We start from the raw sequence: 16,642 nt of genomic DNA on the forward strand, positions 1-16,642 counted from the left end.
TTGGTCACAACTGACCTTACTATACGTTATGTCCTTCCACACCCGGACAAATCGGGGAAATTCCCGGAAGTATTTAGCTAATTAATTCAGTGGCGCTGCCAACTCAGATGCACAGTTAAATCAACTTTCCTGGTGAGGTCAAGTCGCCCCTTTAATCTTAACAAGATTAGGCTTAATTCAATTATTTGTTACTCATTTAGGAGATTTTGCCCCTCAAATTCTATGAACAATTCTAGCTCCTACATGCTGGTAATACAGTGATAATCTCAAATGTTAATAATCTATCTAATTAAGGGAATGCAAGCCTCCAGCTGACAGAACACTAATTAGTTGAGATACAGGTTGGAAGAGGTACAGTATGTGCCAAAATTAATGACAGTCTTGCAGTAGGCAGAACAAACGCTCCCCCTACCCCCCCCAAAGATGTCTGTATCCTCATTCCCTGACCCTGTGAACATGTTACTTTTCATGGCAAAAGGGGCTTTGCAGCCGGGATTAATGATGAGTGTGGGGTGGGAGATTATTCTGCATTACGCAAGTAGGCCCAATCTGATATTCCCGTGTCCTGGCAGCCCCACTGTTGTTACCGCTCTGTCATTGGCTGTTCCGTGCCCATTGGCTCTGCCCTGGCCCCGCTGGCCCTGCGGTGCCTCCCAGACCCAGGTATGCTCCTGCCTTTCCCCTTCTCTTCCATTTCCGTGGACCTCTCTGCCCCTCGTCTGCACAACCTGCTCCCTCACCTGCTTCAGGGAGTTGCTCAAATGCCGCCTCCTCAGAAAGGTCTTTCTTAAGCTCTCTATTGAAAAGTCATCCATTTCTAGTCACCATCAGCATTCACCTCCCCCTTGCTATGCATTCTATTGTCCCCTACTAGAAAAACATAAGCTCACCAAAAATCTACCAGAGCCGGAAGGAATTCAGTAAGTAGATATGTAAAATCCAGTGAATTTCCTTCACACCACTGAGGACTAATTAAAACATGAAAACTTTAAAAAAAGCTCATTTAAATACAAAAGTAAGCAAATATCGTTAAATATCTGAGAATAAACCACAGAACCAATGTGAAAGAACATGCAAGAAGATATGAGAAGAAGTGAAGAGATATCCAAATTCTTGGACAGGAAGATGATATTGTCAAATGGATATACTTTCTTAAATTAAGTTAGAAACCAAACAAAATCCCAAGAGGACTTTTTTAAGGAACAACAGGTCATCAAGATGATTCTTAAATTGATCTGGAAGAGAAAAATGTACAATAGGCAGGACTTTTGGATAACAAAAAAGGATACTGGCCTGACCACATGTATGTATAAATAGGCCAAAAATCATTAATAATTTAAACTAGGAATCAGCCAAATATAGCCCACAGGCCAAGTATAGCCCAGCCTTTGATTTGTTTTATCTTAAACAACTGAATGCTTTTTAGCGTATTCAGAGTTTATGACCATAATACATTTTAGAATATTATCAATTAAAAAAATATCCTTTACCCTTTAGCCAACATTCAACCCTACCTCCCCACCTCTGAGCTTCAAGAAACCACTAACCTAATTCTCTGTCTTGCTCTATTTGCCTACTCTGGACATTTCAAATATATGAACTAATATAACATAGTATGTGGTTGTTTGTGACTTTCACTTAGCATAACATGTTTAAGGCTCATCCACATTGTATTAGGTATCGCCATTTCATTCCTTTTTATGCCTGAAAAGCATTCCATATGTTACCTGTGTGTATCTATTTATCAACAACATTTGTGTTGTTTCCACTTATTGGCTACTATGATTAATGCTGCTACGAATGTGCATGTCTAAGTTTTGTATGGGTGTGTTTTCATTCTTTGGATGTATATCTAGGAGTGGAATTGCTGGTTCACAGGATAATGCAGTGCTGGAGGAACTGCCTAAATGTTTTCCAAAGAGGCTGTAACATTTTATGATCCCACCAGCAACTGAGAGCAGGTTTCCAATTTTTCTACACCCTTGCTCACACTGGTTACTGTCTGCTTTGCTTTTAGCTATTTAAGTAGGTATGACTCATTTTCTCAGGGTGATTTTGATTAATAATAGTGATAGTATCTTTTCATATACTTATTAGCCATTTGTAGATCTTCTTTGGAGAAATGTCTATGTAAATCCTTTGTTCATTCTTAAAATGAGCTATCCTTTTATTGTTGAATTATGAGTTCTTTATACTAGTATATTACTAGAGGCCTGATGCATGAAATTTGTGCAAGAGTAGGCCTTCCTTCCCCTGGCTGCTGGCACTGGCTTCCCTCTGGCACTCGGGACCCAGGCTTCCCTCTGGCCATTGGCAGGCAACCAGGACCCAGGCTTCCCTTGCAGCCCCATCTTCGTCTGGAAGGTCTTCCGGAAAGGTGTCTGGTCTAATTAGCATATTACGCTTTTATTATTATAGATGCTGTCACCTGTTTCTGTAAATAAAATTTTATTTGAACATAGCTACAGTCATTCATTTATATATTGTCTGCAAAGCCTAAACTATTTATGTCCTGAGCCTTGACAGAAAAAGCTTGTCAGCATTTGATTTAAACAATGAGTTATTGGGAAAGAAGTAAATACACTGAAAAAACAGAATAGATACTCCTGAAACAAATCTATGTATTTATGAGAAATTAAATTGCTGATAAACACGGTATTTCAAAATAGTGGGGGGGGGGGGGGGAATATGAGCTAATTTTATTAATAGTGTTATAATAATTTACTAGCCATTTAAAGAATACAACTAGAATTCTGTTATACCATTCAGAACGTTTTTTTTTTTAAAACCTAAAACCAAAACTCTAAGATAAGACTTAGAATAAAATAGAGAACACTGTTAGAATATTGGTGCAGGGAAGATTTTTTAAAAATCTCTGACAAAAATGAAACACTTTGCTCATATAAAAGGTACATAAATCAAGTTACAAGAAAATAGTTATATCATATATAATAGACACATAAATAAGCAATAAGGAGTTCCTAACAAATCATTTTTTAAAATGTGATATGAATGGGCAATGACTATGAATGGGTAAGTTGCAAAGGAAAAACAGCCCATTGTTAAACTCAGAAGAAATTGGAGAAATGCAAATGAAAACAATGAGACAGCAAATTTTCACCCAGAAACAAGGATAAAAAGTCGGATAATATTAAACGCTGGCAAAGATGTACAACAAAGTGCTCTGGAAATGCAGTCGAGAGGAATTATGGCTTCGGATGCCTCCAGCACCACGTTCCTGCTCAGGCATCAGTACTCGGGACATTCAAAGAGGCACCTGCCACACACTGTTTGTTGAAACAGCGTTTGTGATAATAACCAACCATAAACAACCTGAATGTCCATCAAAAGGAGTTTGAGTCAATAAATTACAGCAAATTCATACTAGGAAATATTTTGCTGCTGTTAAGAAGAATGAAGAAAATATAGATTCACTTGGAAAGCTCTCCAAATACATTTTGTTAAGAAAAGGAAAAAACGCTTAGAATGGAATTTATCATTGTGATGATTATAATAAATAATTATTTCAACAATTCACTAGAGAAAGTTGATATGGCTACTTAGCAAGGATATTTATGTACTGTGGGTATCTGGAAAAATTTCAACCCTTAGAAAAAATGCTTTTAGCACAATACCATTTATGATTTTTAAAAACTGCATATGCACATACATGTATATGTAATGCACAGAGAGAATGACTGGAACGTTACACATCAAACTCTTGTTGAATGTAGTCCCTGGGGAGGGAAATAAAATCTGGATGAGGGTACTGGAAACTCACATTTCGCTCCTTCTATTTGCATAATTTCACCTTTATAATGAGTATGAAGTTATATGTTGTAGTCAAACAAAACATATTAGACTCATGTATAACTTAAATATATTTTGTGGTTATTCTTTTTGTGTACTTTTGTTTCTTTAGAAAATATGGAAATCTTCTTTTAAATTCCTAGATAATATTTTATGCTTTATAAAAGATATCTAAGAGGAATTAAATACTACCTGCCCTCAATTCTAAGACATTGATTTTAAGATTCATTATTAATTTAGGAAAAAATAAGCAATCACACTGAATGTATAACATTATTGTAAGAAGCAACTTCACAAATGTTCTCGATAAAATGACACATAATATGCATCACATTTTGCATTAAGTATGGAAGTGTAGGTGTAAAATTGCAATCTTCATTTTCCCCTTTGATGAATAAATATATGTTTGAAAAATGTTGAAAATCAGATCCATATGCCTCTGGCAGGAATATTTTCAAAGGAAAAGACAATAAAGGGAAGTCCCACTGTCCCTGGAAATTCTGCGTGGAGACAGCAGGCTGCTCCTGAGTGACACAAGACCTCACCTTATTTGGGAATGAAAATTTGCTGGGTTCCACCTTGCCAGGCGGCTGAATAGCAGAAAGTGGTGGAAGCCAGGTCATCTCCTAAAGGGAAGAAAACCAAACAACATTAATACAGAGCGCATAAAGCCTGCCTCGCTAAAGCACGGAGGGGTAAGAAATGAACAAGAATGAAAGGGAATGAGAGGGATTTAAAAAAACAACAGTGAAACCCACTTCTATGATTTCTCCCCATAATTTTACCAAATCCTTGGTTCCGTGGCTAGCCTCATGTCCCCTTTATATGTTAAGTAGAGGTACAAGGTTGTCCTATTTTCACTTCAATTAAGCTCCTGAGTAAGGGACAACTCGGTGGTAAAAGTTCTATGGAAAATGCCACACACAGGGGGCTGTTTCTCTGGGACTTGATCCCACAGAATTCTCAGGGTGTTTCTGCAGGACTGCATACCGCACTTTCAACTTTAGGAATCAGTATTGCAGGAATTGTTTATTTTATTAAAACTCACATTAGTATGAGTTTCCAGTAAGCACTACCCCCCATCACTTTCCTCTTCATAAAAATGTCATTCATGGAGAAGTGAAGACACAATCACACACATGAAACCAAGAGAGAGCGTGTGGTGATGTTTATAACAGTATTAAGAAGACAGCTTTGGTTCACCATGCAGTGGACTGCCACATGCTTCCAGACATGCACTTTCACGAAGATGAGAGGGGCAGGGTCCCCTGATCACTCCCAGCATTCCTCGCCAGCCCATCTCCTGGAAGATATCTGCATTCACTAAGTGACTGTAGATTAAACTGAATCAATTTCTGATGACCAGGAAACTGACTTAGAGTTGACAGAGACTCTGAACCCGATTGCTTGATTTACATCCACTTCCAAACCCAAGCAAGCATAGGAGCAGGTGGTCCAGTTTAAGAGATGTGAGCAATTCCCTTTAGGCGAAGACGTGTTCTCAGTTCCCTTGGTTGGGGGTGGTTCTGTCAGGTGTTTGGAGTGAGAGTTTCCTGAGGATGGTCTTGTGCCTTCTTTCCCTGGGTAAGTCTCCTCCCTCAGCATGTCAGGTGGTGTAGACCCACCCAGGGAGCAGAGGGGAGGGAGTGCATTCACACCTCCTTGGGAGGATCACTGACCCTCCGTCATCTCCCGCCCCCGCGACACATGTACCATAGGTGGGTTAGGCTCCTATGACCTGAGGTATCCCTTCTTCATTCTGCTGGCACCAAGGTTTCGTCAACGAAAGCACAGGAAGACTCAGTGACCCTTTCTTGTCTCTCACCTCTCTCCCCAAGTACCTGCACACCCTACTGTGTCTCTATCCCTGTTGTCTCTTGTGAAGACTGTGTCCAGGAACAGAGTGGGTACTCAGTCCATTTTTCAATGAATAGAAAATTAGACAGTATCTCTGCAATGTATCTGCCTTTCTTTCTGGTTACCTGAACTACCATTCTAATCGCACCTTTGTTATTTTTAACCTGAATGACTTTAGGAGCTTCCTGATTGGTTCTCTTTCTTCTCTCATGATGAAGCCATCCTCCACATGTCTGCCAATTTTCCATCTATTTTTCGTAAAGTGCAGATGACAACGGAAAGCACCACTTCTACAAGACATTCATCTACCACCACATGTACAACAATGACGACCACAAGGGCCTCGACGCCGCCTGCGGTGCTTACAGTTTCAGAACACCTCCACACGAGCCTTCCCATTCACACCCAACCTTTAGTAATCATTATTACATCCACACTGGAGGTGAGGAAGGGAAGGCGCAAAAAGATTAAGTGATTTGCCCAAGTTCACTCAGTTCACGAACGCCACCGCTGAAGTGTTCACGCACGTCTCCTTCCTCCCAGTCCAGTGTTTGCTTCTCACTCTCCCGCATCTGCCCCAAGGACAATGGTATTCAAGACCTTCTGCGATAAGGTCGCAGGTGTCAGCCTGGTGCCTTTTATTAATCTACACGCACACGACAGATAAGAAAACGACAGTCTCTGCTATGACTTACACTTGCCCCTGTGTGTGCGACTGCCCTACCCCATATGCCTTTTGGATTTCTATCCATCCTTTAGGGCTCCTCTGAAACATCATTTATGTCATGGGCCTCAGCTGATTGCCCTTCTAACCCAATGTGATATGACAGTCCCCTTCTCATGCTCCTCCAAAGCACTACTTCTCCCTCTGGTTGTAACTCTTAGGTTCCTTTCCTGTGTTTAGTTTTATAAGCATACACCTCTATCTGTGCTCAACCATTCTGCTTTCTTCTAATACCTTTCCCCCAATGCAGAATAAAACAATTCTCAGGAATCCTAATAATCTCTCTCAAGAGTATTCAGTTTTACTAAACATAACCCCCAAGAAGGAATCCTAATAATTTCTTTCAAGGATATTCATGTTTATTAAACATAACCTTTAAATACTTAGTTATTAAATACTATGTTGTTTCCACCTAATTAGGGCATGAGAAGGGAACCAGCATATCATATATGAAGGAATAATAAAGACAATTGTGTTGCTTGAAACACTTACATCTATTAGAATTTCCAAAAATACACACTTATTTATATGAACTAATTAAATATTTGTTTTTAATGAATATGCAATGACTTTTAAAGACTGATTATCCACTATATTAAAATTCTCCATTAGGGTTGCATGGAAAAAATTAAGGGCAAATAGACTATTTCTATTTCCTCTTCTGTCACTTACTAGCTCACTGAGCTTGAGTAAGTCACATTGTCAGTAACTTGTAGTGATTTCTTTTTTTTTTTTTAATATATTTTATTGATTTTTTACAGAGAGGAAGGGAGAGGGATAGAGAGTTAGAAACATCGATGAGAGAGAAACATCGATCAGCTGCAACCCAGGTACATGCCCTTGACCGGAATCGAACCTGGGACCTTTCAGTCCACAGGCCGATGCTCTATCCACTGAGCCAAACCGGCTTTGGCAACTTGTAGTGATTTCAAAGCATAGGCTTTCGAATCAGTCTGATCTCAATTTGTGGTATCTTAGAGCCAGAGAAAATAGAGTTGCTAACTAGCTCATGGTTTAATCATGAGCATTAAATGAGATAATACATATAAAGAGCATAGCATGGTTCTCTTATGTTTAATCATTCAATAAAAGACAGCACTGATTAATATCAAGCTTAGCTTCAGAATTCTTGTCTCTAAAATAAGAAATCAAATTTCTCTCTGGGCTTTAGATGTTGAGAATCTGGGGATAGAAGACTATATGGAAAAGTGTTTTTACTGAAGAATGAGGGTATTATGCAAATGTAGTCTATAATTAAGCTAGCAATTATTAATTCAAACTACATATTGCTAAAACATAAAGTTATTTAAAGAGTTTATTATGATTCTTAAGTATGATATGTATTTTCCATTGGAGAAAATGTCCCTAAGTTTTCTCAAGGGAATGGAATTCTGACGTAATAATAGTAGTCAGTGAGATAGGATTTGAGGAGAAGGTGTTTAGTAGTTTGTATCATTTTCTGGTAGTGACTTAATCTGTAAGCAAAGGGGAAATTTCATAACTGCTGAAACTCCCCTTAGTTTGCCTCACTACACAGGGTAAGAATGCTATTTCATTGCAAGGCCACCAATCCCATGTGCCGTTCCACACCCCGCCATGCTCTGGACCTCCCAGCCTCAACCATCCCTTCCTTACTGCTTCACTCCTACTTCCTCCACCTAGGTGCCCTTCCGTCACATCCTGGACCACAGGGAAGACAGGACGAGAACTAGGATGTTTAAAGCCAAGAATGCCAAAGTCCTTCTGATCTCACAAACTCCTCTACTACTGCCTGTCTTCCTTCCTTTTTATTTTCTTGTCCCGTAGGAATGAGGCCACCCCCATTCCCGAGCACGGAGAGGTCCTCGGTTTGGAGCCGATGGATGAGATTCATAACCAACATATCTGTGTTCACACAACCTCACAGTCCCAGCCCTCAGCAGATGTCTTGTTACCCAAGGGACAGATTTCAGGGCGTCTTCCTATTTCTCAGACAGACGCAAAATGCCAAGTCTCTTTATAGCCAACACATTCCTTTTTCTCCTAAATGTAAGAACAGATGGTTAAATGATAAGAGTAGAGAACACTGCATTGCATTAACTGTCCAGCTTTTCTCCATCTTCCAATCTCCAGAACACCATGGGGCACGCACGAGGTTTCCAACCTCATGCCTACTGCATAGCAACACAACCGTGAGTCCCCAACATCCATAGCTTCAGCGGAGTAGAGTGCTTCTCTTGCACAGCCCCCCTCCCTCCGCAGCTGCCCACTTACTGTGACGTCTCCTGCATCAGCCTGTCTTAGGACTAACGGTTGACACTTAGGACACCCATTCACTAAGCAGTGTAGCTCTTTGTTATTTAAAAAGAGGAGAAACAAAAATTAAATGTTAGCCTGAAATATAATCTTAGAGTTCAAAGTGTACACTTATGAAGATCTGAAAAGCACATTTAGCTTGCAGACAGGTTAAACAAGAAAAAAAATATAAAAATATTTTAATTTTCCTACTAAAAACAGTAAATGGAAAAACACTTTCCCTGGTCTCTTTTCCTATCTATGCTTCCCCATAGCCACGGATCTCAGCCACAGCCACCACTCCAGCCTCTGATATCAGCCACGGCCACAGATCTCGGCCACAGGTCCCAGCCACGGCCACCTCTCTCAGCAATAGCCGCCAAACCCAGCCAAGGCCATGGAAGTGTTTTCTCAAAAATCGTTCTTATGATGCACTTGCTCAGAAGATCCCAGTGACCCTGCTCCAACATTGAAGGTGCTCTTTTACAGGGAGCTGTCAAGGAAGACACAGTGTCACTGCCTGTTCCCCTCCTGGTGCAGTGTCACTGCCCGTTCCCCTCCTGGTGAGGTGTCTCTGCCCGTTCCCCTCCGGGTGCAGTGTCACTGCCTGTTCCCCTCCTGGTGCGGTGTCACTGCCCGTTCCCCTCCGGGTGCAGTGTCTCTGCCCGTTCCCCTCCTGGTGAGGTGTCTCTGCCCGTTCCCCTCCTGGTGAGGTGTCTCTGCCCGTTCCCCTCCTGGTGAGGTGTCACTGCCCGTTCCCCTCCTGGTGAGGTGTCTCTGCCCGTTCCCCTCCTGGTGAGGTGTCACTGCCTGTTCCCCTCCTGGTGAGGTGTCTCTGCCCGTTCCCCTCCTGGTGAGGTGTCTCTGCCCGTTCCCCTCCTGGTGAGGTGTCACTGCCCGTTCCCCTCCGGGTGCGGTGTCACTGCCCGTTCCCCTCCTGGTGCGGTGTCACTGCCCGTTCCCCTCCTGGTGCGGTGTCACTGCCCGTTCCCCTCCTGGTGCGGTGTCACTGCCCGTTCCTCTCCTGGTGCGGTGTCACTGCCCGTTCCCCTCCTGGTGCGGTGTCTCTGCCCGTTCCCCTCCTGGTGCGGTGTCACTGCCCGTTCCCCTCCTGGTGCGGTGTCTCTGCCTGGTGCAGTGTCACTGCCCGTCCCCCTCCTGGTGCAGTGTCACTGCCCATTCCCCTCCTGGTGCAGTGTCACTGCCCGTCCCCCTCCTGGTGCAGTGTCACTGCCCGTCCCCCTCCTGGTGCAGTGTCACTGCCCGTCCCCCTCCTGGTGCAGTGTCACTGCCCGTTCCCCTCCTGGTGCAGTGTCTCTGCCCGTCCCCCTCCTGGTGCAGTGTCACTGCCCGTCCCCCTCCTGGTGCAGTGTCACTGCCCGTTCCCCTCCTGGTGCAGTGTCACTGCCCGTTCCCCTCCTGGTGCAGTGTCTCTGCCCGTTCCCCTCCTGGTGCAGTGTCTCTGCCCGTTCCCCTCCTGGTGCAGTGTCTCTGCCCGTTCCCCTCCTGGTGCAGTGTCACTGCCCGTTCCCCTCCTGGTGCAGTGTCACTGCCCGTTCCCCTCCGGGTGCAGTGTCTCTGCCCGTTCCCCTCCGGGTGCAGTGTCACTGCCCGTTCCCCTCCGGGTGCGGTGTCACTGCCCGTTCCCCTCCGGGTGCGGTGTCTCTGCCCGTTCCCCTCCGGGTGCGGTGTCACTGCCCGTTCCCCTCCGGGTGCAGTGTCTCTGCCCGTTCCCCTCCGGGTGCGGTGTCACTGCCCGTTCCCCTCCGGGTGCAGTGTCTCTGCCCGTTCCCCTCCGGGTGCAGTGTCACTGCCCGTTCCCCTCCGGGTGCAGTGTCACTGCCCGTTCCCCTCCTGGCGCAGTGCCACTCCTGTTTCTCTCCTGCACAGTCCTCCCCAAGCCTCGGGGTTAACATCCATTCCTCCTGTCCTGCCCTAGGTTTCCTGTTCCGACATTTGTCATTTTCTTTTCCTGTTATTTCTAACTTGACGTACCTCTTCAGGAAGCTCAGTGACCAGTGCTATCCTCAGCCAGGGTTACACACTTCACCCTCCTTTACACAGGATTTGTGCCACGTACTTAATATCTACATGCTACCTGAGCTGCCAGTTGTCTTTCTGCCTGTTTCCACTGTCACATCATACACTCTTTAACCCCTGCACGATTATAGCCTCTTTGAGGGTAGGGATCTCCTGTAGCTCCCGAAGGCTTAGCACAATGGGTTCAAGAACAGGAACTCATTGAATCTCTCTAGGCTCTCTGTTTTGCTTGTAAAATGATGGCAACAGGGCATTACACTCGTTCCACCAAACACACAAGACTGGTGCCAGCGTCAAGGAGATGAAGCTGTTTCTTGCTCTTGCAGCAACGCTTCAGTGTGGACGCAGGGTCTGCCGGATAGGAGACCCAGGCCTGGCAAAGAGCCCCTTTAACCCCAGGATTCTGTCTCAGAAACTTACTTTTTTCTAAATAAAACACGGCTTAATTCTGTCACCTGGAAGGAAACATAAAGTGCCGGTTCGTTTCCTGTGTGGCAGGGGCGCTTTTTGCTTTGAGTTTCCGTATGAGAGAACCACTCAGCATTTCAGCTCTCACGCCCATTATCTGTGTTATGACACTCTGATCAGACAAGTGCTGCCAACGACAGAACATGGGCATTTCATTACACGGCCTGTCCCTTAAATGCCGCCGCGCACAGGACCGCGGGTCTGGTGACGGAGAGAGCGCCGCGGGCCTGCTCCTGGGAGGCCGAGCCCAGGCCTGGAGCAGATGAAGTGGGAGAAACACTATTGGGATGAGAACGCCCGTTCTAATCGTCAACCCATCCTGGCCCTTCACTGGGACGAGGCCAGACGTCAAGGCTGGGCAGATCTGGGCTCAGAACAGGATCACAGTCAAAACCTCTATGTCCATGCCTAAATCAACGAAAGTCCAAGATGATCTCATTCTGTTACTATGGGAGAAGGTCCCATAATTTGAAAAGTAATAGTAATAGAGTGTATTTGGGACCATTATTTTGATGGAAACATTACTTATCAAAAGATTTTGGAAAAACAGTAGCTGTTGAAAAAAAACGCCTTCCTTACTAAGATTTAAAAAAAAATCTATTTTTCATAGCATAATTTAGGCTGCTAAAATTACAAATAAGCAAGTAACCAATAAAAACCTGTAACAACACCATTACCAAAAATCACAGCAAAATCTCATTTCTTTAAACGGAAAGCCCAGGAATATGTCCAATCTGAACCAAAATTGACCCGAGAAGGAGATGCCCAGCAGCTCAATAGTATTTTCTGGTCTCGTGGACACCCCCGGATGGAGAATCTCAGATGGGAACACCAACTAATCTAATTCATCACTAGCGGGAGCTTTTTAAACTTCTCGCCCTCCCCTGCTCTCAATGAGGTTGATCCCTGATGGATATAACGGAAGGGGCACCTCAGAGGTAAAGATTAATGGAATCAACTGACAAGCAGCTTTCAGGTCGGCTTCCGCAGCCCGAGAAAGTCGAGAAGCGTGTGCACAGATAGCATGGGCCCCCGCGGGCTTGAGGCAGGAACGGGAGCATCTGGCGGGAGGAGGAGTGAAGAGTGTTATTCACTGTAAGGGAATCAGTTCCTGCACCGGAGTCGCCTCTCCCCTCGCTGCCTCCAGCCCCGCCCCCCCCCACCCCCCCACCCGTGAGCTCTGCACTCTCCTTGGAAAGGGATGAGAGCGTTGGCTGAAGCTGGTTCCACTGCCCCTCTTAAAAGGCCCCACGGAAGACGTCTTGTTCTAGAGACAGTGTTGCTGTTTCCCAGCGTCTCTGGGCAGGAAGGTGGCGGGACTTGTCTCAGCTCTTGCCGCTCTGTGTTCACTGCATTCCCCGACTCATCTACTCACTGGGGACCTTTTGGAACAATAAGAACCATACATCCCTCAAATTAATTTTTAGAATCACCTGGCTTTCAGGTTCATTTTATTTCTGTGTTTCAAACACACTGTAATTCCCCTTCTTTACTTTGCGTATTGTTTCTAGAACAGAACATTGTGTCAAAATGCTAGAAATAGTCAAGTCTACACGGGGCTCTCAGGATTTAGAGGAGGAGGTTGGTACTGAGCGTACAGCTGCAGGAGCTGGACGCCTCCTGGTCCCCAGGCGGCACGCCAGCCCTGGTTCCCGCGGCAGCACGCGGAACACCGCTAGTTTCCTGCAAACCGTGTGGCTCCTGGGGAGGAGCATGAAGGGGTCTCATTTTAAAAGAGGTTTAAAAAAAGAATAAGGCATCTGAGGGGTAGGAAGAGGATCTATCAAGTTCTGAATCTGGGGCTGGGCCAGATCTTTTCTGAGATAAACCATGTTAAGTCTAGGTTTATAGGAAGTAGGCTAAATTTCTGACCAGTTCGTGAGAAAGGTCGTGTTATTAATGATGCCACTGACACCTATTTGTGATCTCCATAACACCTTTTAGCGGTAGCACAACCCCCAGAAACTGGCCCTCCAAACAGACATGTAGATTACAATGCGTTCTAGAAGGAGCTCTGGTTCATAATGATCAGCCTTCTCTTTCATAGGCACCGCAGGGTGAAGATGGTTTATTTGGGGCAGACAGGAAGGCTGTGGAGGACAGAAGGGGAGGAGGGAGAGAATTACATTCTTGGCCATGTTTATCCTCACCCCCCACAACGCAAACTCTTTTCCACAGAAGATAATGCGGAAATGTGCGTGTGACAAAACCCACGTCTCAATGACAGAGAAGCAGAGTGGTAGAACAGACCAGGCCTGGAGCTGGCGCCTGAGAAACCTTGTCCAACGGTGACCCTGCCACGGACCCGCAGAATGGCCCTGGGCCACTGCACTTTTCTGATTGCTGGCGTCCACATCTGAAACCTGGAGTCAATAACCCTCTCTGGCAGGATTGGTGATAACGATGCAGGTACCCAGCATACATCTGGCACAAAGCAGGCACTCACGGAGCGTAATCACTGCTCTTGGACTGACTACCTTTGTAATTAGTGTTGGCAGCGTCTGGCATGGGCCTTGGGAGGGAGGGGACACATGAACACAGGAAAAGACATTTATGAGTTTGTTTTTTAATCCACTTCACTCAGTTAATTATTTAATATTTAACTAGTTAATTATTCATAGTCAAATAGAAGGCACCATGCAAGAGTGCTTATTAGGCAGTAACTTGCTTCCCTAACTCCCTCTGCCTCTGAAGCTCCAGGGCGCAGGGGGTGGCTGGGCCATCTCAGCGTTGGAGGCATTTCTTAAGCTGGTCACTGGGGTTCTAAAGAGCTTAGAAGCTTTGCCTTTAGACTACCCCGGGGCAACAGTTAGGCCAGTTTAGTGAGTCCGCTGGCCTGCGAGCTCTTCTCAGGTGACCTGAAGGAGGCCGTGGGGACATGTGCATGTGGAGGAGGAGAGCTATGCTATGGTGACAGGACTTAGCACCTGGGCAGGCACAGAGGAAGGCAGGCCAGGATGGACAAGAGGTGTGCGAGGTGATTTATAAATCACTGAACGCCTTGCCCTTGTCCAGCAGGAATGGCTCCTAGTCTCAAGGATGAACTTTCACGAAGGACAGGATGACTTACAGGAGACGGGAATATCTCCCGGAGGACTCCAGATCTGGACAGCCAGACCCAGAGGCTGCAGGCAAGCTGGTTAGCTTCGGAGAAGGAACAATGTTTTTTTTAACTATGAGGTTAAAATATCCTTAAAAAGTAGAAGCAAAAGATTAATGTATTTTCCCCCCCAAAGTTCATAGTCTGTAAGAAAAGGAAAGTTAGGACCGAAATAAAAATAAAATGACAACTATTTTTATTAGAAGAAAAGGCATTTAAAAAGACGGAGTTAGGAGAGCTTGATAAAGAGATTATTACCCTTTGGGAAAAGATGTTCTGTAAGAACAAAGAAATAAAGATAAAAGAGGAAGACACAACATTAATGCTGTCTGCAGATAAGATCCTGAGCCCAGCTGCTAAGTGTGTCTTTAAATGGGGAAAGGGAGAAAAGAGCTCCAGGAAATTAGGAAGCAAAGACGATCCTGCCGAAGTCTCCATGGGGAGAATGTGAGAAGGAAGGGTCTGCATACACAAGGGCAAATGGGCAATCCACAAATTTCAGGCAGATGTTTCCATTCTTTGATCCTCGCCCAAAACACAGACATGGTTCCCGGCCTTGAGAAGGGGTCTGCAATCATGCTGAACAGCTTATGACGTAGTAAAGCCAATCAGCAGAGTTTCTGCCAGTGCATCCAGACAGGCATTCAACCGAACACATATCTGAGCAGCCACCATGTGCCAGGTGGATACCGCACAGAATGCAGCAGCCATGGTCCCGCTCGGAGGAAGCCTGAGAAACAGTGGGGGATATAAGCAATCAACAATGGACAAAGAAATGTAAAGGCAACAGGTTCCTAGTCCTCGTGGTTGCTGTGTGTCCTTTTCTTTTTGGGGTGTGTGTGTGTGTGTGATGAAGCTGCCCCAGCCACCAACACCCATCCTGGCCTTAATGGATGCTGGTTGAGGTACCATATTCCTCATGGTTGCTACACTGATCTGATGAATCTAATTAGTGTTTTAGCAAAAAGGAAGCATGAGAGGGGCATGGCTGCTGTATCAGACATCTGAGGAGCTGCCTTGTGGGAAACACATTCCGTGTGGTTTATGGAGACAAGAAGCTCAGTCAGCGCCAATGTAGTAAAGCTACAGGAGAAAATAAGCAAATGGGGCTACGTCAAAATAAAAGCTCCTGCACAGCAAAAGACACCATCAACAAAATGAAAAGGGAGCCCACTGCATGGGAGAACATATTTGGCAGCGATACATCTGGTAAAAGGTTAATATCCAAAATATATAAAGAACTCATACCACTTGCCAAAAAGAAGACAAACAATCCAATTAAACAATGGGCAAAGGGCCCTAGCTGGTTTGGCTCAGTGAATAGAGCATTGGTCTACAGATCAAAGGGTCCTGGGTTCAATTCCGGTCAAGGGCACATACCTTGGTGGCAGGCTCCTCCCCGGCCCGGGCTCTGGTCGGGGCTTGTGCAGGAGGCAACCAATTGTTGTGTTTCTCTCACATTGATATGTCTCTGTCTTTCCCTCTCGCTTCCACTCTCTCTAAAAATCAATGGAAAAATATCCTCAGGTGAGGATAAAAAAAGGGCAAAGGACTTGAATAGACCCTTCTCCAAAGTGAACATACAGATGGCCAAGAGACATAAGAAAAAATGCTCAAAATCACTGATCATCAGAGAGATGCAAATTAAAACGACAATGAGGTATCACCTCACACCTGTCAGAATGGCTATCATCAACAAATCAATAAGTGACAAGTGCTGGCTAGGATATGAAGAAAAGGGAACCTAGTATGGTGGGGCCTTGACTTACGAGTTTAATTCGTTCCGAGACCGAGCTCGTCAAGGAGCTCGTTAAGGAGCTCGTTAACTCAAATTACTCTATCAACTCAATGCAAAAAATCGGCCAAGAGACAGCTGGTATCTCAAAAAACTCGTTAGTCGGGACACTCGTAAGTCAAGGCCCCACTGTACACTGCTGGTGGGAGTGCAGACTGGTGCAGCCATTATGGAAAATAGTACGGAGTTTCCTCAGAAAATTAAATATAGAACTGATATTTGACCCAGTGATCCTACTTCCAGGAATATATCCTAAGAAGACTGAAACAACAATCAGAAAGGATATATGCACTCCTATGTTCACAGCAGCACGATTTACAATAGCTAAGATCTGGAAACAGCCCAGTGCCCATCAACAGATGAGTGGATAAAGATCTGTGGTACATTTACACCATGGAATACTATGCAGCAGTAAAAAAGATCTCTTACCCCTTGAGACAGCATGGAGGGACTTGGAGAACAATATGCTAATCGAAATAAGCCAGTCAGAGAAAGACAAGTATCACATGATCTTACTCATATGTGAAATCTAATAAACAAAATAGATCCAGACATGTAGAAGCATGGACTAAAA

At 44.8% G+C, this 16,642-nt stretch overlaps 1 protein-coding gene across 4 annotated transcripts in view; it reads right to left on the bottom strand.

Annotated features, from left to right (window-relative positions):
- Window positions 1-16,642, bottom strand: part of AFF3 (ALF transcription elongation factor 3) — a 549,655-nt gene that overhangs the window by 171,477 nt on the left and 361,536 nt on the right. For all 4 annotated transcript variants that reach the window (XM_070429869.1, XM_070429867.1, XM_070429868.1 and 1 more), the window contains one exon: window positions 4,356-4,436. In XM_070429869.1, coding sequence (XP_070285970.1) covers window positions 4,356-4,436 — 81 coding nt within the window. The remainder of the gene's footprint in view (window positions 1-4,355; window positions 4,437-16,642) is intronic.

This window comes from Myotis yumanensis, unplaced genomic scaffold, assembly GCF_028538775.1.
Source record: "Myotis yumanensis isolate MYYU_CA2020_CCGP unplaced genomic scaffold, mMyoYum1.0.hap1 SCAF_11, whole genome shotgun sequence".
NCBI classification, from domain to species: Eukaryota; Metazoa; Chordata; class Mammalia; order Chiroptera; family Vespertilionidae; genus Myotis; species Myotis yumanensis.